The following is a 22,192-nucleotide window of genomic DNA, read 5'->3' as shown; positions in this document are numbered from 1 at the left end:
CCTTTAAGCTCATCCAGAGTGTTGGGTCTTGCGTCTCTCAACTTTCTCTTCCCAATATCCCACAGATTCTCTATGGGGTTCAGGTCAGGAGAGTTGGCAGGCCAATTGAGCACAGTAATACCATGGTCAGTAAACCATCTACCAGTGGTTTTGGCACTGTGAGCAGGTGCCAGGTCGTGCTGAAAAATGAAATCATCTCCATAAAGCTTTTCAGCAGATGGAAGCATGAAGTGCTCCAAAATCTCCTGATAGCTAGCTGCATTGACCCTGCCCTTGATAAAACACAGTGGACCAACACCAGCAGCTGACATGGCACCCCAGACCATCACTGACTGTGGGTACTTGACACTGGACTTCAGGCATTTTGGCATTTCCCTCTCCCCAGTCTTCCTCTAGACTCTGGCACCTTGATTTCTGAATGACATGCAAAATTTGCTTTCATACGAAAAAAGTACTTTGGACCACTGAGCAACAGTCCAGTGCTGCTTCTCTGTAGCCCAGGTCGGGCGCTTCTGCCGCTGTTTCTGGTTCAAAAGTGGCTTGACCTGGGGAATGCGGCACCTGTAGCCCATTTCCTGCACACGCCTGTACACGGTGGCTCTGGATGTTTCTACTCCAGACTCAGTCCACTGCTTCCGCAGGTCCCCCAAGGTCTGGAATCGGTCCTTCTCCACAATCTTCCTCTGGACCTCTTCTCGTTGTGCAGAGTTTTCTGCCACACTTTTTCCTTCCCACAGACTTCCCACTGAGGTGCCTTGATACAGCACTCTGGGAACAGCCTATTCGTTCAGAAATTTCTTTCTGTGTCTTACCCTCTTGCTTGAGGGTGTCAATGATGGCCTTCTGAACAGCAGTCAGGTTGGCAGTCTTACCCATGATTGCGGTTTTGAGTAATCATGGGAGTTTTTAAAAGCCTCAGGAATCTTTTGCAGGTGTTTAGAGTTAATTAGTTGATTCAGATGATTAGGTTAATAGCTCGTTTAGAGAACCTTTTCATGATATGCTAATTTTTTTAGATAGGAATTTTGGGTTTTCATGAGCTGTATGCCAAAATCATCAATATTAAAACAATAAAAGGCTTGAACTACTTCAGTTGGTGTGTAATGAATCTAAAATATATGAAAGTCTAATGTTTATCAGTACATTACAGAAAATAATGAACTTTATCACAATATGCTAATTTTTTTAGAAGGACCTGTATATATATATATAATCCCCCCCCCCCCGCCACTATAACCCTATTCCAGGTAGTGATGAGCTTTGCTGCGCAATACCCCAATGCTAAACTCCTCTGCATGGGGGATTTTAACTTAGTGATGCATGAAGGCTTAGATAGATTTCACTCAGAGGCGAGAGAGGGTGAACACACTCAGCACGTCACTAACCTGTCTAGAATGACCAAAGAACTTGGATGGTTAGACATGTGGAGGCTGAGACATCCACTTCAGAGGGAGTACTCCTGCTTCACTCCAGCCAGGGGCGCACTGTCCAGAATTGATTATCTTCTCGGCAGTGCCGCAGTATACACAGATCTCAAAGATATTGGATAAGGATCACAGGGGCCCTCGGACCATGCACCGATTTTTGCTCAACTTACACTTTATGATGGTATCAAACAGAGTGCCAAAATGAGTGTTCATCCATTTTGGTTATCTCTTATGACCACGAATGATAGAATTCCTGATCAGCTTCAGTTATTTCTGGAAGTGCAGGATGAGATGACGGACGACTTGTTACTCTGGGAGACATTGAAAGCCTATTTGAGGGGATGCCTCAAATCATCCATATCCTATATCAAAAGAGATTCAGCACGCAAAGAATTGGAACTACATGCTAATTGCAAGGAGGCAGCGAACTCCTTCAGGTCTGATCCCTCTGAGGTGAATAGGCAGGACTGGATGCTTAAAGAAAGGCTCTACATGATGCACCTCAGGGAAAAAAGTGAGCGTAAATTCTTTTTCTTGAAGCAGCAATCCTTTGAATCGGGCAATCAGGCAAGTAAATTGCTCGCATAGTGCATAGTAATAGTATGTCCCCTCCAGTCATTAGAATAAAGAACTCTGAGGGCGCGGTGGTAGAATCAGTCAGCGATATACTGGAAAGCTTTAAGGGGTTGTACCAAGATCTCTACAAGTCCGCGGCTCACTACACCACCCAGGAGCTGGGGCTTTATCTAGCGCAGGTATCACATCCCCAACTTAGTGATGAGGATAGGGATCTATTAGAGGCTGACATTTCACTAGACGAAATTCAAATGGCAATAGCGGAGCTGCCAGGGGGTAAAGCGCCAGGCCCTGACGGGATCTCGGTAGAAGTGTACACTAAATATGTTGCTGTATTGGGGCCCGAACTTCTTAAGCTTTACCTTGCTGCTCAACAAAGACATAGGTTGCCAGAATCTATGTATGACGCTACTATAGTGGTGATCCTGAAGCCACATAAAGACCCTTTGGAGTGTGGGTCTTATAGACCAATCTCGCTCCGGAACCTAGATTATAAAATACTCACAAGACTGCTGGCCACTAGATTAAACAAGGTAATCACCACTATAGTACATACAGATCAGTCAGGATTTATACCGGGTAGGTCGACATCCGACATCAGGAGAGCACAGGCCATTGCACAGATAGGTGTGGCAAGGGACAAGCACTGGGCCTTGGCTTCGCTGGACACAGCCAAAGCCTTTGATTCAGTTGAGTGGGTGTACTTAATAGAAGTGTTACAGAGTTTTGGATTTGGCCCTAAGTTTGTCAAACGGGTGGAGATACTATAACCAACTTCCCAAAGCTAACATACTGGTGAACGGATCGCTCTCAGAGTCCTTCAGACTTCATAGAGGCACTAGGCAAGGATGCCCCCTGTCGCCGCTTTTGTTCGCTATAGCGAGAGAACATCTTGCCCTAAGAGTCAGACAGGATCAGGTTTTTAAAGGGGTGTGTATGGGAGACAAAACAGATAAAGTTGGATTATATGCGGATGATCTCCTTCTCTTTATGGATGAACCTGAAACTACACTCCTAGAGAAATTGACATAATTGAAAAGTTCGGAGAATACTCGGGTTTGCACATAAATTGGATGAAGTCAGCGCTTATGCCCCTAAGGACACATACATGGCCCTTGCAATACTGTAACTTGCCGGTTGTAGACCACTTCAAGTATTTGGGAATTGTGATCACCAGGGACCCCCAATTGGCATATTCATTAAATATAGCACCCCTGGAACCCCTGTTCACTGATAAATTCAGAATATGGAGGAACCTACCGCTATCAACCGTGGGAAGATTAAATCTGGTTAAAATGATACTCTTACCTAAAGGGCTATACCTCCTAGTGCATGCTTGCACACCGGCACCACAGGGTTTCTTTGGTCGCATCCATTCACTGGTGGCTAATTTCATCTGGGGGGAGTCTAGACGGAAACTCTCCCTTAATGTCCTGCAGAGATCCAAGCTAGAGGGTGGTGCTGCCCTGCCCGATTTCTTCCTATACTATTTAGCTGGTCAGAATTGCCAAATGCAGAATACTATCTCAAGGAATATTTAAGCTTGACCTCCCTATGGCCAGTGCTGGAGGGATCACGCTCTGTCCCTACACGCTTGCTCCCTATACACAAATTGGCCCACCAGGTATGGAGTGCCGGGAAGATGCAATCGTTTAAGGATCTTCCGGATGATATACCGATATGGGACAACCCTATGTTTGCCCATCTGAAGGAATTGGAAGGGGTGAATCTGTGGAAGGCCCACGGGGTCCTCACCTTGAGAGACCTATATGCTGAGGGCACTCTATGCTCCTTTTTGCAATTGCAGGAGAAATTTGAACTGCCTCGTAACCTCTTCTTTAGATATCTGCAACTGAGGCACGCGCTAGCAGTTCAGTTTGGGGCAGGTGATCGTAAAATTTCAAGATACCCTTTAATAGGTGTTCTGAGATCACAGGGTCCGAGAGGTATTATTTCTGTGCTTTATACGCATCTGCTCAATAATCGAATGCTGATAAACCCTCTTGCTGTCGAGGGGAAGTGGAGAAACTCAATACCTTCCCTAACGGCTGATGACTGGAATGAAGCCCTGATGGCTCCAACAAGGGTCTCTCCGTTAACAGGCTGATTCAGCTGTTTATCTTGCACAGAAGTTACCTCACGCCTACTAGACTACACAAAATGGGCAGAATATCACACAATAGATGTCATAGATGCCTGCAGGATGGTGCTGATTTCTGGCATCTCATGTGGGATTGCACATATTTAAAAAGCTTCTGGAAAGCAGTAATAGAGGTGTTGTCAACTATGGTACCCAGTACCGTTATACCGTTCTTGGAATTCTAGATGAAGAGGTTTGGGGTCATCATCATAGGGTTTTCTTGAGTGAGACTATTCTTTGCTAGAAAAGCCATTGCTCTGAGATGGATGGCTGATAGAGAGCCTACACTAGGTCAATGGAAATCATTGGTCAATCACGCTGTGAGTATGAAAAAAAAAAATTTATTCACAGAAAGTGTCCACAAAAGTTTCACAAGGTATGGGGAGAGAGGTGCTCATCTCCTTTGACATTGCATAATGCATGTATGTATTCTGTGGCCGATGTCGAACATATGCCTGCTGTATGATAATGTGTGGATTTCGAGCCCTGGATTAATGCCTCATTACTCCCATTGTTTCTTATTTCTGATTGAGATGGGATTCCTCTTCAGACCTGATGGAAGATTCTTGAGTTATATTATGGTGTCAATGTATCCCCTGCGTGGGATTTATCCCTGCTTTGCACTGATGTAACATGCCTTTATTGTTAAACTTCAATAAAACGAGTAATAAAAATATATATTTGTATTACAGCCTACTGCAAAATTACCTAAAGGCACCCATGAGTTTAAAGTACTGGATAGCTAGATGTTTTTCAGAAAATACATGGGTATAAAGGTATAATAGGAGGCAGCACGGTGCCTCAGTGGTTAGCTCTGGTACCTGGTAGCATTGGGGTCCTACCGGGTTCAAATCTGAACAAGGACAACATCTGCAAGGAATTTCTATGTTCTCCCCGTGTTTGCGTGGGTTTCCTCCTACGCTGCAAAAACATACTTATAGTTAATCTAGATTGTGAGCTTCACAGGGGACATTGAGTCATGACAACGTCTGTAAAGCTCTGTGGAATATGTGGTGCTACGTAAGCCATAAATAAAAATAATATGATTTTCCTTTATTTCATAAATGTTCCCAAAACTAAAGAGAAATTTGCAAGTCGTTACAAAGTCACGGAGAAAAAAAAACTCCTGCAATGTCTGCATGATCTCAGCAGCCGCATCCTAGAATGATGAATCACTAAATTTGACAAATGAATTGGCTGTAACACTAATGTAAAAAAAATATCCTAACACTTTATCAAATGGCACTTTCTTATTTTTATTGTTTCTCCGATTAGGATAAAGGTACCTGTCAGGCACGGCCAAATGAAGTGAGATCATGTGGAGAGCAATGCTGCTTTGTCATATTATACACCTGTCATCCTGCATTCAGTTACCAGTGCTCTACCTCCAAAATACATCAATCTAATGAACCTTGAAATGTTGTAAGTTAGAAGGTCTCATCATTTGGTGCTTGTTTGTATAGGACGACCAGAGTTCAGCTTCTGATTCGATACGAGATAAAATGGCTCGATGTGATGCATTGTTTTCTGTCCGTTTCATTGATTGAACCTGACAGATTATTAGATTATTCTTAAAACTAGTAACCTTTACACTTCAACAATGAATTAAACGGATCTAATTGTTTAATGTCCAAGACAACCCTGGCCTGACTGGTGTCTCGCAGTCTCCATTGACGCTTGACAGGGTGGTTTACATCAACATCCAATAGTTACAGATAAAACTTTAGATATGATAGACAAATACACACAGACTAAATGGCTAATTGTTCATTCTTTCTTGCTAGAATTTTTTTCTTTTTTTTTGCAATGTTTGGTGCATCATTTTAGAATGTTTATTTTTTTATAATTTACTGTCAATTTTTCTCTGTCAATCTACATTATAGTTGAATCATTAACTATAAATGATAATCCGCTTATGGCTTTCTAAGTGGATCTTCTGATTTTCTTCAACAGAAATACGAGAAATATGTATGTTATTATTTATAATACTAGTTCAAAAATCTAAAAATATATCTGTGCCTTGTTAGACCGATAGTTAAATGTCTACATTTTTGAAAGCAGCATCTGGGTCCAAATACTTTTATAATTGCATGTATTTAAAAATGTAGTATAGACACCGAGTTATTCCATAAACTCAATCTGCATAGTGCCACCTGTTCTTTTCCTTATTTCGCTGTCTACCTCGTTGAGGTGGACACACATGCTCAGTTCCATCCTTCAACTGCCACCAGCCATATCTACTGGTAGAAGCTGTGACAGTTAAAAGGTCAAAAGCTGCAGCAGAGAGGAAGAATGTCTGGTGTAAATTTTTCTATATTAGCTTTTTCCACTTCCTGGGAATACCCATTGGTATAAGAGGGAGGAGTTATCAGTGATTTAAGAACAGCCTAGAAAAGAGGGCAGCCCCCCATAATTATGCTCAGGAAATAGAATAACAAATCTGCAATCAGAAAATAAAAACAGACTAGACAGAAAGGATGTGTGTTGCTATTTTGCTTTAACTAGCAGAAAATATTATAGGTAATACATTCCCAGGCCTGTAGGAACGATGCCATAGAATGGACTTTTGCTTGCATAAAAATGTGCAAGCTTGTTTGCAGCAAACATACTTATGATTTATATCTACACATAACGTACTGTATATAGCACCTAGAGTTTCACTATTCTGTTGCTGTTTTCCATGTCTTTCAAGAAATACATGGGAACTAAAAGCTGCTACTGAGAAGGATCTTCAAAGCAAAAGCTTTAGATTCAAATATTGGCAAAATGAATCTGCACAGAACTCTGTCTCTTTAAAGAAAAAATAATCATCTCCCTTTTTATGCCATAGAGAGAGAAAACTTACCTTAGACTACAAAGTAATATAACTTTAATTTTAATTTATTTTTTATATATATATTTATACATACCTATACAATTTCGCATAGGACAACTAGACAGGGTTTTTGCACGAACCCAACCCCTTTAAGGCTTCAAGACTAAGTTTAGCAAACGCAAGTAAACAAATTAATGCATATTTCAAGCTGAAGGATTAATTGAAACGGGCAAAATGTTATACTTTTGGCTGCGTCTCTTAGATCCAGGGAACAAAAGCCTACCAAAGCATCATCACCATCAAACAGTGAAATGGAGCAAATCAGACCTGATGTGGTTAAAAAGAAGTGAATACCCACAGCCATGTTTAAAATGGAAAGGTAAAGCCTACCAAAAAGTAGAGACAGTAACTGCACCACAAGTGGGACCGACGTGTTTTCTAGCCCATGGTACTGTAATGAGATGTTTAACAAGCATTTAGAAGTCTTTTTTTTTTTTGTTCACAAACGTTTGGTCATTTAGGGGGACATTTATCAATTCTGCTAAGCCAGTTTTCTGGTGTCAAAGCGTAATGTTGATGGCAACTTTTTGCGACTTTTGGCCCCCTGCACCACCCTGCTCCAGTTTTAAAAGTTGACTGGGATTAAGGCCAAGTTAGATCACTTTAATGTCTAATCTATCTTCTGCAACGTTCTCAAAAGTAGCAAAAATGTTGCTGCACATTCGGTTGGGAGTAGGCACTACTTAGAAAAGACAGGTTAGGATAGTGTTGCCTTCATGGATTTTTGGGATCAATGAGTGCTCATGGTGGTTGTTTGTCTATTAGGATGGGTGAGCGCTACGGTCTAGGTACATTGCTGTTTAGGGGGAGGGGGTAACATTATTTATCAATCATGTGTTTGATATAGTTTACTTACGATATACCCAAATTGGGTTTCTGTACGATTCTGTACATGAATATATGTATCATTTGTGTATATGTTTGAAAGAGAAAGAAAAAGCTCTAAAAATGATCTTTTTTTTTTTTTTTGTTTGCACCCTGCGCAGCCATCTCCCAGTCTCAGAGAACCCATTTAATCTGCAACAGCCAGGACTGCATTGCCTGCTTTATTCCCAGTCTCAAAGGTGCCTTCACCAGCAGTCTAGGCAGTTCCCTTTCTACTAGTAGTCAAACTAGTGTCCCTCCCAAGTAGTCACTGCAGAGCCCCATAATTAAAAATAGAAAAATATAGTTGTTTTCTTGCTAGGCACACATCATACCTGTCCATGTGAAATGTATGGTATTGCTCATCAGCTTCAATGAAGTGAACTGCACTGAGCTACAATATCACATAAAACCTCTGGAAAGGAGTATCAGTTTGGAAGGTAGCCATGCTTTTTTATTAATCATGTGCAACTGCTTGACTTAGAAGCCAACAATAACTATTAAAACAACCACGGTGAAGAGAATTACAGCATTCTGTTAAAAGATCAAAAGTGAAATTCTGATTCAAAAGGGGAAAGAAACAAAAATGAAACCTGTATACTCTTCATTGTTTACACAGGCACAGTGCCATACAAAAGGGACTGAGCTACGGTGACAGGCATAGTCATTGGCCACCAGAAGCCTCAGTGCCTGTGGAAATTATGAGGGGCCTGCAGCAGTTAACAGATTTATGAGGTATCCCACTGATCAAACACTGATGGTCTTTCCTAGGAATAAAGCTTTTATCTCAAGGAAAAGCCCTGCAAGAAGATTCCATACTAAAGCTGTACAAGAGATATTTATGCGTATGAGGCTTCATGCAGACGACCGTATCCAAAACATGGATACCAGCCATGTGCGTCCCGCACTTTCCCATTCCCTGCGTCCCGCACTATTGTAGAGATCAGGGGCGTAGCTAAAGGCTCATGGGCCCTGGTGCAAGAGTTCAGCTTGGGCCCCCCTTCCCTCAAACCTTCGTGCTGCATGAGGCAAAAATTTAAATTGCACCCCCCCTCCTCCATACCAAATTCTTAACCTAACCCCTTCTGTCCAACCAGAGGTGTAACTTGCATACATTTTTTTATAATACCGGTGTATTCTTATGAGGCACAAGGGTCTTTGGGCCCCTCAGGCTCCTGGGCCCGGTAGCGACTGCTACCTCTGCACCCCCTATAGCTACGCCCCTGGTAGAGATGCCTATTCTTGCCTGCAATACAGACAAAAAAGGACATGTTCTATCTCTTTTTGTGGAGCCTAAGGAACGGACAAATGGATATGGACAGCTGTCCACAACTGTTGCACATTCTGCAGGCAGAGAATGCGGCCTGCTCAGGTGCTCAGTTGAGTGGTCGTATTATCTTGTAATGGCCTCTGCATGACAAAACACATATGATCACTAGGTACCCAGCTGCCAGACCTGTGGTGATCAAAGGCCACTGAAATCTCAATTATAGAGGACCCATCACCTCTAATGACATGTCTGTTTTAGTAACTACTTGCATTCCCCCACGTAATATCAACTCTGCAGCATCTTTTCCTATAACTCTATTTTGTGCCATTACTCCTTCTCAAAATTTACAAATCAACTGGCAGCAATCTGCAATAAAGGTCCAACTAGGTGTTACCAGTGACTGGATAGTCCAAGAATGTTTAAGGAAGAGTAGCACTCCAAGCCCTCAATTGGGTAAAAATGAGTCCCAGTGACTGGGTACCTGTTAAGAATCCAGGGTGTCTTGGTGCACGCATCAGACCCTGGCTCCGAATCCTAGTATATATGAAGATAGAAAATCTGCAGCACTCGCCCTCTTCAAGCAAGGATTATTTTATTCACCAACAAGCATCAAACACAGCGACGTTTCCACTTAAAGTATTTTTCAAGATGTTTGAAAAATACTTTAAGTCTAAACGTCGCTTGTTGGTGAATAAAATAATCCTTGCTTGAAGTGGACGAGTGCTGCAGATTTTGTTTCTTCACACTGACTGAATAGTGCCAGAGGTTGACCAGATGGTAAGGGTCATACTACTTGGCTTTTGTGATTAAATGCCTTTAGTTGTTTTCCAAGGCTCCCTGTGTATGACACGACTTTGAGGTCGTTGGCTCTTACCTCTGCCTTTGGCATTTACATCTATTTTTGGTTGTAAGTAGTTTGTGAGAGCAGCAAACTTCCCTCTTTTAGAGATACCCAACCACGTTCCTCCTTCCTTCCCTGCCTCCAGGTCCACACCTGTAAGCAGAAAAGTACAAAGTTAAATATGTTATAAATGTAATGTGTCTGTGAAGGTTCTCATTTATCCAGGTCATGGTATATATCTGTAAAGAATAAATCAAGGCAACTGGACGTACTGTAGATTTCTTGAAAACGTTTCACTCGTTCTTCCAACGAGCTTTCTTAATTCTGAGTGATTGTACAAAAAGGGGGTGTTAGACATCTATTGTCTGCCACGTATAATGCTGTCCTGACACCTTTTTCTGGGAAGTCTTTATCACCTACTGACTCCAATTAGGATAATGGAATCAACACCTTTGACCCAATGCTGGGTATAATTACCAGATGTTGATTCAGTTACATATTTATTCCCAGAATTTTTGTACAGTCACTCAGAATTGAGAAAGCTCGTTGGAAGAACGAGTGAAACGTTTTCAAAAAATCTACAGTACGTCCAGTTGCCTTGATTTATTATTTACAGATATAAATGTAATGGTAAATTAGAACTGCTGAAGGCTTGGTCAGCCATTACTCATGCCGAGAGTGAGAGTAAGTTAACAAGTTGCATCACATACCACTAAGAATCTCATTATTGCTGCCCCAGAAGTCTGCAGGTTTGGAAGGTCTGTGGTAAAATTCATCCCTATTCGCTGCTAGGATGAGCCTAGAATAAGAGAATTAATTTAACACAAAGGTCAGACAAATGACAACACAGTTTTCACATTATTGAGTGAAAAGTAGCAAAAAGTAAATGAAACGTAATAGGGATGAACAAACTTATAACTTATGGTCCATGGTAGCGGAATCAATAACAGAATTCCTAGATAACCCGAACCATGTAGGCCGAATTTGAAAACACAAGTTCACTCAACACTAGTTGACAACTGATGACCTATCCCTAGGATAGAACATCAATATCAGATCAGGGGTTGTTTGATTCAAACAAAAACATGAGTTGCAAGCAAAACTAATATATTACTGTATTGTTAATATTTTTAAGATGGCACTGAAGAACTAACATACTGATCAAAATAGATGCTGCACGCTAGAGAGACACGCCACTGCCACCGCAAAAGATGCATCAGTAAAGGTAACATGAAGATAAGAGGCGAGGCTTAGTAGCGATTAACGTGCCCTCACTACGTGCCTCCATCCCAGTAAAATGTCCGCAGCCCAGAGTATTCATTGATGGCTGGGGATGCTGATGCTACCTCTCTAAAATGAGATAGCTGATCCCTGGTTCTTAACAGCAGCAGCTAGGGAACTGTGCTACAAACTCATTATTCCAGGAGAACCACTATATATATATATATATATATATATATATATATATATATATATATATAAATAAATTAGGGCTGCACGATATGGGAATTTTGTGCGATTGCGGCCCTAAAAATTGTGATAGCGATGCAATATTTTAAGGGAATTGTGCTAGAGGTCTATTTGCTTGGATTTTCTAGAGGATCTGTGGAGGACGTGCTGTTATGGGGAGGATCTGTGGAGGACGCGCTGTTATGGGGAGGATCTGTGGAGGACGCGCTGTTATGGGGAGGATCTGTGGAGGACGCGCTGTTATGGGGAGGATCTGTGGAGGACGCGCTGTTATGGGGAGGATCTGTGGAGGACGCGCTGTTATGGGGAGGATCTGTGGAGGACGCGCTGTTATGGGGTGGATCTGTGGAGGACGCGCTGTTATGGGGTGGATCTGTGGAGGACGCGCTGTTATGGGGTGGATCTGTGGAGGACGCGCTGTTATGGGGTGGATCTGTGGAGGACGCGCTGTTATGGGGTGGATCTGTGGAGGACGCGCTGTTATGGGGTGGATCTGTGGAGGACGCTCTGTTATGGGGTGGATCTGTGGAGGATGCTCTGTTATGGGGTGGATCTGTGGAGGACGCGCTGTTATGGGGTGGATCTGTGCTATGACACATAGGGCCATGAGGGGGCCAGCATAAGACATATAGCATCTTATGCTGGTCCCCCTCATGGCCCTATGTGTCCAAAACTGCGCACATAACTGGATTTGTGTGTAAAGTATTTTACTAGTGTGTAAAACAATCTCTTTCCTATTGATAACATGGCCAGCCTCTGTACTCACTTTCACGATGAATGCACTGCAGCGAGCTGGCCGGCGCGTTACTGGCGTCACTTAGTAACGCTCCTCCCACTTCAGGAAGCAGGAGCATTACTAACTAAGCGACGTCAGTCACGCGCCGGCCGGCCAGCTCGCTGCCGTGCATTCATCGTGACAGTGAGTACTGAGGCTGGCCATGTTATCAAAAGGAGAGAGATTGTTTCATACACTAGTAAAATACTTTACACACAAAGCCAGTTATGTGCGCGGGGCCCCTTCATATATAATCGCAGCATTTTCGGGTCGGCCAAATCGCCATATCGCATTTGCCGATTATCGCGATTCGATTAATTTTACGATATATCGTGCAGCCCTAAATATATATATATATATATATATATATATATATATATATAGCAATTCTCTGCTCGCACATTTAATATAATACATTTCTCATTATACTCGCCTGTAAAATTCTGCACAGTTCCCTAGCTGCTGCTGTTCAGATCGGGGAGCGGCTATCTCATTGGTCAGTATCCAAACTACATGCACTACATGTTAGAGTTTTTCTGCTTTGGTACTGATTCATACATTTTGTGGCTGGTAGAGGTTTATCTGGCTGGTGACTTATACTTTGCACTTGACCAAGCCAATATATGAGTATATAACAGGGATGGCCAACCTGAGGCTCTCCAGCTGTTGCAAGCTACAACTCCCATGCCCGGACAGTCTACAGATATTAGCCTACAGCAGGGCATGGTGGGAGTTGTAGTTTTACAACAGCTGGAGAGCCACAGGTTGGCCATGCCTGGTATATAACCTCCGACCATATGACATTCGCTTTTTTTGTGTGTGTGTTTTAACCTGTTTCTTCTTTACCTGACCGCAGTATTTTTTGCTAAGTAATAAAAATGTCTTCTTTTTTGGATTTTGTAGTTTTGAGTAATATTTCTTTGTAGAGGTTGGATTTCTAATTTGGTTGCACAACTGAAGTACATTTATTGATGCCCAGGTGCCCAGGATCACTTTTCAGATCCTGCCTGTGTGGAAATGTCCCTCAATTCTAGTGAAGATGGAATATGTGGAGCCACTTTGTAAATCTTCTAACATGTAGTTTTCCTGCTGATACAATCATCACATCCATCTTGAAATTTCAGACATACAGGGCAGTTCTGGATTAAAATCTATGTTGGCACTGTTTTTAATGAATGTCAGTATGAGGAATTTCCAATAACTGGTGAAACAGAATTTTATTGTACCTTATGGTGCTAGTCCAGTGTCAAGTCACATTATTTTTATTAATATCGTTTTGTCACATTGCAGTCAATTTCATTCACAGGCTCTTGTAAATAGGCAGGCCCACCAGCACAGGAACCAAGCATATCTCTGCATTTACAGCAAATTGCTCTAGGTCTGCTCTGTGAGATACCAAGTAAGCAATAACCTGTCGGAGCTTAACACTGGCTTTCTACATTATGTATGCATAAATCTACTCTGTTATTTTGCACTTTCTCTCTGTTTACATGGCTTGATAGTTTTTTCTTTTGTGTGCACAAGGTAAATTCTCTGAAAGAATACTAAAACCTCCAAATATATACAATACTGTAAACATAAAAATATCAATCTTAAAGGGTTTTTCCTATGGTGTCTCTTGTCCACAGGATAGGAGATGAGAGTCACCGATTATGAGAGAACAAGGGGCCCTGTGTTCCCCTGTTTACATGGAATGTCGGTCATGTATGTGCACTGCAACTCCACTCAACTCGATGGATGTTTCAGAGATCTGTACATACATGAATGCTGCTCCATTCCATCAGGAGAACAAGGGGCCCTCGTTTTTGTGATCAGTGGGAGTCTCAGCAGTCAGCCCTGAGAGGGATGAGAATCCATTCTGTATAAACATGTCCTCCATCTTGTGCATATGTGGAAAATTAATGAACCAGCTGGCAGGTTTAGGGAGTCTCTGTGTAAATAGTTAAAATGTGTTCTAGCTACAAGGCCAAAGCTCTCGCTTCCTTATCAGAATTTGACAGACAAGAGAGAGTTATGTTCTTTCTGAGTTTTGGGATGCGCTGCTAACGAATACTAACTTTGAAATAAGATGCTACAGAAACTTTAATTATTAGAAGTTTTTAACCATTAAGGACTCATTCTGTTAGTATGGTGCGTAAGTATTGCCTTTTATAAATAACCAATAAAATCATTAGTTTCTCTTTCTACCCCTTTGGTGGTATGCCAGATTTATCTATGCTTATCTGTAGTGTTATAAAAATGTATGCTTGTGTGGAATAAGGAGAGAGAATTTGATTCAGCAAGTGTGTCTGTGTCAGAGCTCTGAGCGCTCATAAAGAAAACTTCAATTAGAACCCCGACAGTCATAGAGGTGGGGGTTTTGCCCCAACAAAACTTGGCGACTCAACGAGGTGCTCGACTAAAGGACATTTCATTGATTGGATAATCCGGGCCGGGACAGACAGATATAAAAGACAGTGCTGCAAGGTAAGAGACTTTATCTTACATCATGTAACTACTTCCCTGACCGGTTGTCTGGCTCGAGGGATTGTTGAAGGAACGTACGTATAAAGTCCTTTTATAGTCGAGTCCATATTGATAAAGAACCTTGAAAGTTGAATACCTATGATTGTTGGGATTAGTTTCTGATCATAAGTAACTTTGATTGGGATGTTTTTGGTCTGGCTTTAGGAGTCATGGTATATGTTTTGTTTTTTACTGTGTTTGGAAAACTGCTGAACATTATAGAAAGAGAAATCAAAGTCCTTGGACTCAAATGTCCGGTTTGTAGACATTAGATTTTTATAATAAATCTCAGTAACAGAATACACTAGGTGATATAGTTGGGAAGCTCTAGGGAAACTGAGGCTCAGTAACAGAGTACACTAGGTGACATAGTGGGGAAGCTCTGTGGAAACTGAGGGAAAACAGACATCTGAATTTTGTTACTTTCTGTAGTTGTTCTGGCACAGTTGAAGAGCAATGGGGAATAATTTTAGTATACCCAAAGGTTATAAGACAACCAAACCATTGGTGCAGGAAAGAGGAGGAAAGGAGGGTCTGAAGAACGTGGACAGGGTGTTAAAAAAGGCAGGGATGAAGTATGGAAATCTTAACCCTAGGAGTACTAGTACGGTGGCGCCCTGATTTAGGGAGGAAGCTCTGAGGAAGCTAGGCTGGGAAAGATTCAGTAGAACACATTGTGGTTGGATAAAGGATATGAATGTGAAGAAGTGGTTGACATATGGATAAAAGTAGCTCGTAAGGTTGAAACTGAGGGATGGAGAGAAGTTGTGTGAGGTAGATTGTTGCATACTCAGAAACAGAAAGGCAGTACCAGTAGAATAAGGGTACTTTCACACTTGCGTTGTTTGATTCCGGCAGGCAGTTCCGTAGCCTGAACTGCCTGCCTGATCAGGCAAACTGTATACAAACGCATGTCATTTTTTCTGACTGATCAGGCATTTTTCAGACTGATTAAGATCCTGATCAGTCAGAAAAATGCCTGATCAGTCAGAAAAATGCCTGATCAGTCAGAAAAATGCATTGCAATACCAGATCAGTTTTTCCGGTGTCATCAGGCAAAACTGATCAGGTATTTATTCTTTTCTCATTTTTTAAAGTCTGGGCATGCACAGCCTGGAAGGACGGAGCCGGCATTCTGGTATTTTGAATGCCGGATCTGGCACTAATACATTCCTATGGAAAAAAATGCCGGATCCGGAATTCAGGCAAGTCTTCAGTTTTTTTCGCCGGAGATAAAACCGTAGCATGCTACGGTTTTCTCTTTTGCCTGATCAGTCAAAATGACTGAACTGAAGACACCCTGATGCATCCTAAACGGATTACTCTCTATTCAAAATGCATGGGGATATGCCTGATCAGTTCTTTTCCGGTATAGAGCACCTGTGACGGAACTCTATACCGGAAAAGAAAAACGCTAGTGTGAAAGTAGCCTAAGTCTATAGTGGCTCTCCCTCTTTTTCAAACGTGGTGATGGTGTACTGTTTTAAGTGACTCACCCCGTCACAACTAAATATAATTCGTATAAAAAGGAAAAAGAAAAACAGGTACTCACCATCTGGATTTTGAATTAAAATGTACAGATATCTTTATTATACTTTTCCACATAAAATTAAAATATAGAGTTGCTGCTTCTTTTTTGATCTCTGGCCAAGAGGGGCAGTTTGTCTCTTGGCTGAGGATCACTAGTTAGTAGATGTATATTGTGATGCCGTTTTCAAATGCATGTATATTAACAGTATGTTTATCCCTTTAGGGGAAATATATCAAATATATATCACCTAAAATCTAGTGGATTTTGTGCCTATATTTACACCATGGATTATGAAAGCTTGGTAGCTGAATACATAGTTGGAGGCTGACTACATATAATATTGTGCATAAAAGGTTGAGTACGTTCACCATGAATTATAGGTGCTCAATAGCTGAGTACATAGTTAAAAGCTAAATAAATAAGATATTGTGCAAAAAACGCTGAGTACATTCACCATAAATTATTGCTTGATAGCCGAGTACATAATTGAGAGCATAAGATAAAGGCTGAATACATAAACTTTCTTCAAGCTGAGTACATAAAAAGTATTTCCACAAATAGGTAAAAATAGGAATATTTACACAATTAGGTAAAAAAAAAAATGTTCGTCCCAAAGAACAAAAATGTCACTTTGATCCACCGTGAGTATAACCTTCCCTTTGTTAGGAGAGGTAGGTTTACAGTCTCTGTGTTATAAAGTGTGAACTTGGTACATTCCTCCAAGGCAGTACCATTCCTGGTTGACATGTGGGAGGGGGGGGGGGGTAGGCAAAACCGTAGTAGACCAGAGTTTCTTGCAGCCTCATCAGTTAACCCCTTTTCATATACCGGCTGTGGGATTTACAGGAGAAACAATTTTTGTCCGTGAATCTGAGCCAGTTAAACTAAGGAAAAAAAAACTTTACGGTTGTTACCCAATTGTTAGTTAAAGGGAACCTGTCACCGGGATTTTGTGTATAGAGCTGAGGACATGGGTTGCTAGATGGCCGCTAGCACATCCGCAATACCCAGTCCCCATAGCTGTGTGCTTTTATTGTGTAAAATAAACTATTTGATACATATGCAAATTAACCTGAGATGAGTCCTGTACGTGACACATCTCAGGGACAGGACTCATCTCAGGTTAATTTGCATATGTATCAAATCGGTTTTTTTTTCACAATAAAAGCACACAGAGCTATGGGGACTGGGTATTGTGGATGTGCTAGCGGCCATCTAGCAACCCGCGTCCTCAGCTCTGTACACAAAATCCCGGTGACAGGTTCCCTTTAAAGAAAATCTGCCAGAACCTCTTTTAGAGACTGAAGTTTTGCAAGCTCTGGGAGCCCACATACACTTTTACCCCGATGGCACTGCCAGGGCTGTAGACCAGGCTGTTCTTGAGGTGGTACCGAAGAATTTATGGGCAACATCAAAAACAGACATAGGGAAACGTCACGTGTCTCCGGTCACTGTGCATCTTAAGCCAGGATGTCAGCCCCCTCAAGTGAAGCAGTACCCCCTCAGTCATGCTCAGGAGATAGCAGTGGCCAGTCAAATTGATGCTTTTCTCCAGACCAGTGTATTGATAAAAACAGTATCTCCCGCTAATACCCCAATAAAGAAGAAACCAGTTAAGGGACAGCCTGTCAGTTACAGGATGGTTCATAATCTTAGAGACGTTAACAAGGTGACAGTTTTACAAACTCCAATAGTGCCAAACCCACATACCTTAATGTCACAAGTTCCATCCACTGCTACATGTTTCACAGTGATAGACCTGGCAAATGCTTTCTTTAGTGTCCTGTTGCACCAAGACTGTCAGTATCTATTTGCCTTTACATTTAAGGGTAACCACTATACTTAGACTGTCCTGCCTCAAGGAGCTCAGAACTCCCCGGCCATGTATACACAGGCTCTGCAATCTGTCCTTACAAACTGGGCACCGCCCGGCTCAGTGGTCCTGTTACAATACGTTGATGATTTGCTCCTGTGTGCTGAAGACAATGAGACTTGCTGTGTGGCAATTACATCACTTAATTTTCCTACATCAGAACGGGTGTAAAGCCTCGAAACAGAAGCTGCAGTTTTGTAAAAAAACAAAGTTGTATTTCTAGGACACTGCCTCTCCCATGGAGTTCGCCACTTAACTCCAGAAAGAAAGGCGGCTGTTGAAAGGATTAGTGTTTTAGGTATCGAACTTTCGATACCGAATCAATACTTTTCTGCCAGTATCAATTCAATATCAGGATGTAAATTTTTTCAATACTAGACCCTCTTCTTATGGTGCTTGGTGCACGCGGACAGACAGTTGAGAAGGAGGAAGGGAGGGAGTCCATCCCTCCTATGACGCGGTCGCGCTGAGCCCAATTAAGTGAGCGGGCTCCGAAGCTGCCTGCACCACTGCAACCAATGATTGTGCCGCTATTAATTAAAGCAGGAGGCGGGATGGGGGAGGGAATACACTGCTGCGCTGTCTGAGCTAGTGAGCTCGGCGAACGGCAGCAGCCTCCTCCTCCTGTCCTCCCCAGAGTCAAGCAGCCAGCATAGCAGGTGCCTAGCCACTGTGCCACCAATGATAATTAACCTTCAATACAAATACAGGAGATTACTCAGGGGCGCGCACCCGCCCCCCGAGTATTAAAGTAATTGGAGGCGCAGTGCGCCCCCCCTCCGCCCCCCCATTATTATAATGATTGGTGGCAGTGGCCACAGGGTCCTCTCCTCCTCATTGGCGGTAAAGTGGCAGTTCTGATTGGAGCCCCAGCAGTGTAATCCTGGGGCTCCAATCGGTTACCATGGCAGCCAGGACGCTACTAAAGCTGCCACCGTCAGCTCCCTGCTGCTGTGTGCATTATGCACAGGGCAGCAGGGATGGTGCAAAGTCCCATTAACCTTAATAGAGATCTATTTGGGTGAATAGGACAAGGGATTAAAAGATCTAGCTTATAAGGGCAATAGTTATTCAATAAAAAAATAAGTTAAAAAAAATAATAAAACACCAAATTATTAAGTATAAATAGGTCCCTTTCCCAATTTTACATATAAAATATATAAACAAATAAACATATTACATATCGCCACGTCTAAAAAGTCCAAACTATTAAAATAAAATAAAAACTCCTATGCGGTGAACGCCATAACAGAAAAAATAAATAACTAAAAAACGCACGATTTGCAATTTTTTTGGTCACCTTGCCCCCCTTAAAAAATAGGATAGGACTGTTCAATTATGGGCCGAACGTTCCATAAAATGTGGAATGCACGTGGCTTTTTTGGTGTTTTATCTTTTTTTTTGCGTGGTATCAAATGGTATAGAGTATCGCAAAACTTTTTTATGGTATCGAAACCGAATCAAAATTTTGGTATGGTTACAACCCTAGAAAGGATACAAGTGCCCAAAGGAGCACAAAGCCTAAGGGTGTTTTTGGGGGTGGTGTCATACTGTCGCCCCTGAATTAGACATGCCTTCATGTTAATTCAGCCTTTTTATGATTGTCTGTCATATGACCAGTTTCAAACTTACAGAGAGGTGGTGAATAATTTCCATACATTGAAGCTGTGCATAACCTCAGCCCCAGCCCTGGGAATCCCAAAATATGACTAGGAATTTAACCTGTTCTGTTTAGAAATGCAGGGTGACAGCACGGCTGTACTGACTCAGAAACATGGGGACCGCCAGTGGCCAGTGGCGTACTTTTCAGCCAGATTAGATCCTGTCGCCAGAGACGCCCCCCTCCTGTGTCAGGGCGGTAGCGGCAGTGCAGGCAATGATAGAAAAAGCCTCTAAAATTATGTTAGACTACCCGGTGACTGTACAAACACCACATGACATACAGGGCATATTAACACAGGTTCAACCTAAGCATATTTCTATGGCCAGGCAACTCAGACTCCAATGTGCACTCCTCATGCCCGCTAACATTTCTTTCAAAAGATGTACTACTCTGAATCCTGCTACTCTGTTACCAATCAGAGATTCAGAAATGGGGGAAGGGGGCATAGAAGGTACAGGCAGCCTGATAGTCATGGGAGTCATGTTCCGTGTACAATTAATGCAACAAGAAGTCAGGATTTAATCATGTACATGAAAACACCCTTGATAACCCTGATTTTGAGTATTTTGTAGATGGAAGCAGGTTTATGGGAGAGGATGGCCGATTCCACACTGGATATGCAGTGGTCACACAGCATGAGGTAGGGATAGCTGAACCACTGCTACCTCACATGTCAGTGCAAGAGGCTAAGCTGAAGGCACTTACTGAGGCGGGTAAATTGGCCAAGGGGAAGAAGGTGAACATCTACACGGACTCAAGGTATGTTTTTGGTATTCCACAAGACTATGGACCCATATGGCGGGCTAGAGATTTTCTAACTTCAGCAGACCAGCCAATTAAAAATAAAGACTCTGTACTTGAACTTATGAACTCTGTTATCACCAGAGGAGGTTGCTATTATTAAGGTAAAGGCTCATACAAGATGTACCACGGTGGAAGCAAAAGACAATGATCGAGCGGACAAGGCATCCAAACAAGCTGCACTCCAGCCACTAAATGCTGACGCCAACCCGGTGAGAGCCTTGAGGACAGTTCAGTAAGTACATTTCCTCCTGAGGAAAGAACTTTGGGCAAAACAAGGGGCCAAACCTGATTAACATGGAATTAGGAGAAACAAGGACAAAATTTGTCTACCGTGCCCTCTATATCCATCTATGGCTCAGGAGGACCACGGGCACACCCCCAGGCCACTTTACCCGTTCCAAAGACTGCAGATAGACTACATACAACTACCTAAGGTAAGAGTATATGAATTTGTCCTTGTGTGTGTTAATCTCTTTTCAGGGTGGCCGGAAGCCTTCCCAGTAGTAAAGGAAAATGCAAATAAGCTGGTCAGTGAACCGCTACCTCATACTAGGGACAGTACCGGAAGAGTTTAGGCTCTGTTACATTCTGATACCTTAGTTTGCCAAGGAATTTGAGCTATTTAAACCTTTTATCTCATTGACTATCTATGATCCATTATCTATTTTTAACATTGGGACCAATTTTTGATACTGTGATACTTTTCAAATTGTGATATTTTGTCCTTTTACTGTTGCCAACACAGAACCAATTACCAACCACTACGGATTTATTGTATTCTTATGGCTACTGTACCGAATATGCACTTAATTTGAAGCTATAATCTTACTTACCTCTGCACGCAGTACACTGGACCTAACCCTGCTGGTACAGTTTTTAAGGTGGTGTGTCACAGAGGATATACATTACAACATCTCCTCAAGTGACTGCCCTTTGATAATTGCCAGCAACATTGTGTTAAGAATCTCTATGTTCTTGATTATTGACAGCAACACTGTCAGAAATTATATTTAAAGGGGTTGTCCAGGATAAAAATTTTTTTTTAAAACCAGTTAAATCACTATTAATAGCGGTTTGAAGGTCCACCCAGATGTTTTTAGGTATTTTTACACTTCAGCAGGGCTCCTACAGTCCCCCACTGATTGTTTACCTTTCTGTTTATGTGTGCGGTAACTTCCTGCCTCAATGCTTTCTGGGTCCCAGCGCAGCTAAACGCCTCCTTCCTTACTAAGAATGCGCCCTGCTCGGTGAGGGGCGTGGCTTAGAGCTGCGATGGGCGTGGCTTCGCGGGGGCGTGGCTTAGCGCGTCTGTTGCCACATAGTTACTGCCCCTCCATGCGCTTGGAATAATTAGAGGCTGACGGTGACGTCACCGGGCTCCTTGTGAAGCGGAAGGAGAGGCTTCGCTATGCAGAAAGGGACCCGGTACGTCACTCACGGTGATAGAAACTGCACTTCCGGCTGAAAATTTGTGAAGTGAAAAAGGGCCATCAGAAATGTCTGGTAAGGGAAGGACAGGCATGAATGTAATATTTAGGGGACCATTGTACATGTACACCCATGTCCCCAATCCCGGAC

General features: G+C 42.3%; 1 protein-coding gene across 3 annotated transcripts in view; it reads right to left on the bottom strand.

Moving 5' to 3' along the window:
* The window catches only part of LOC122924476 (transport and Golgi organization protein 2 homolog), a 197,181-nt gene that overhangs the window by 82,132 nt on the left and 92,857 nt on the right, over positions 1–22,192 (bottom strand). For all 3 annotated transcript variants that reach the window (XM_044275585.1, XM_044275587.1, XM_044275586.1), the window contains 2 exons: positions 10,704–10,792; positions 10,027–10,146 (listed from right to left, as the gene is read on the bottom strand). In XM_044275585.1, coding sequence (XP_044131520.1) covers positions 10,027–10,146; positions 10,704–10,792 — 209 coding nt within the window. The remainder of the gene's footprint in view (positions 1–10,026; positions 10,147–10,703; positions 10,793–22,192) is intronic.

Source organism: Bufo gargarizans, chromosome 1 (genome assembly GCF_014858855.1).
Source record: "Bufo gargarizans isolate SCDJY-AF-19 chromosome 1, ASM1485885v1, whole genome shotgun sequence".
NCBI lineage: Eukaryota > Metazoa > Chordata > Amphibia > Anura > Bufonidae > Bufo > Bufo gargarizans.
The sequence above is the reverse complement of the archived record's forward strand: the minus strand, read 5'-3'. Positions and strand labels throughout refer to the sequence as shown.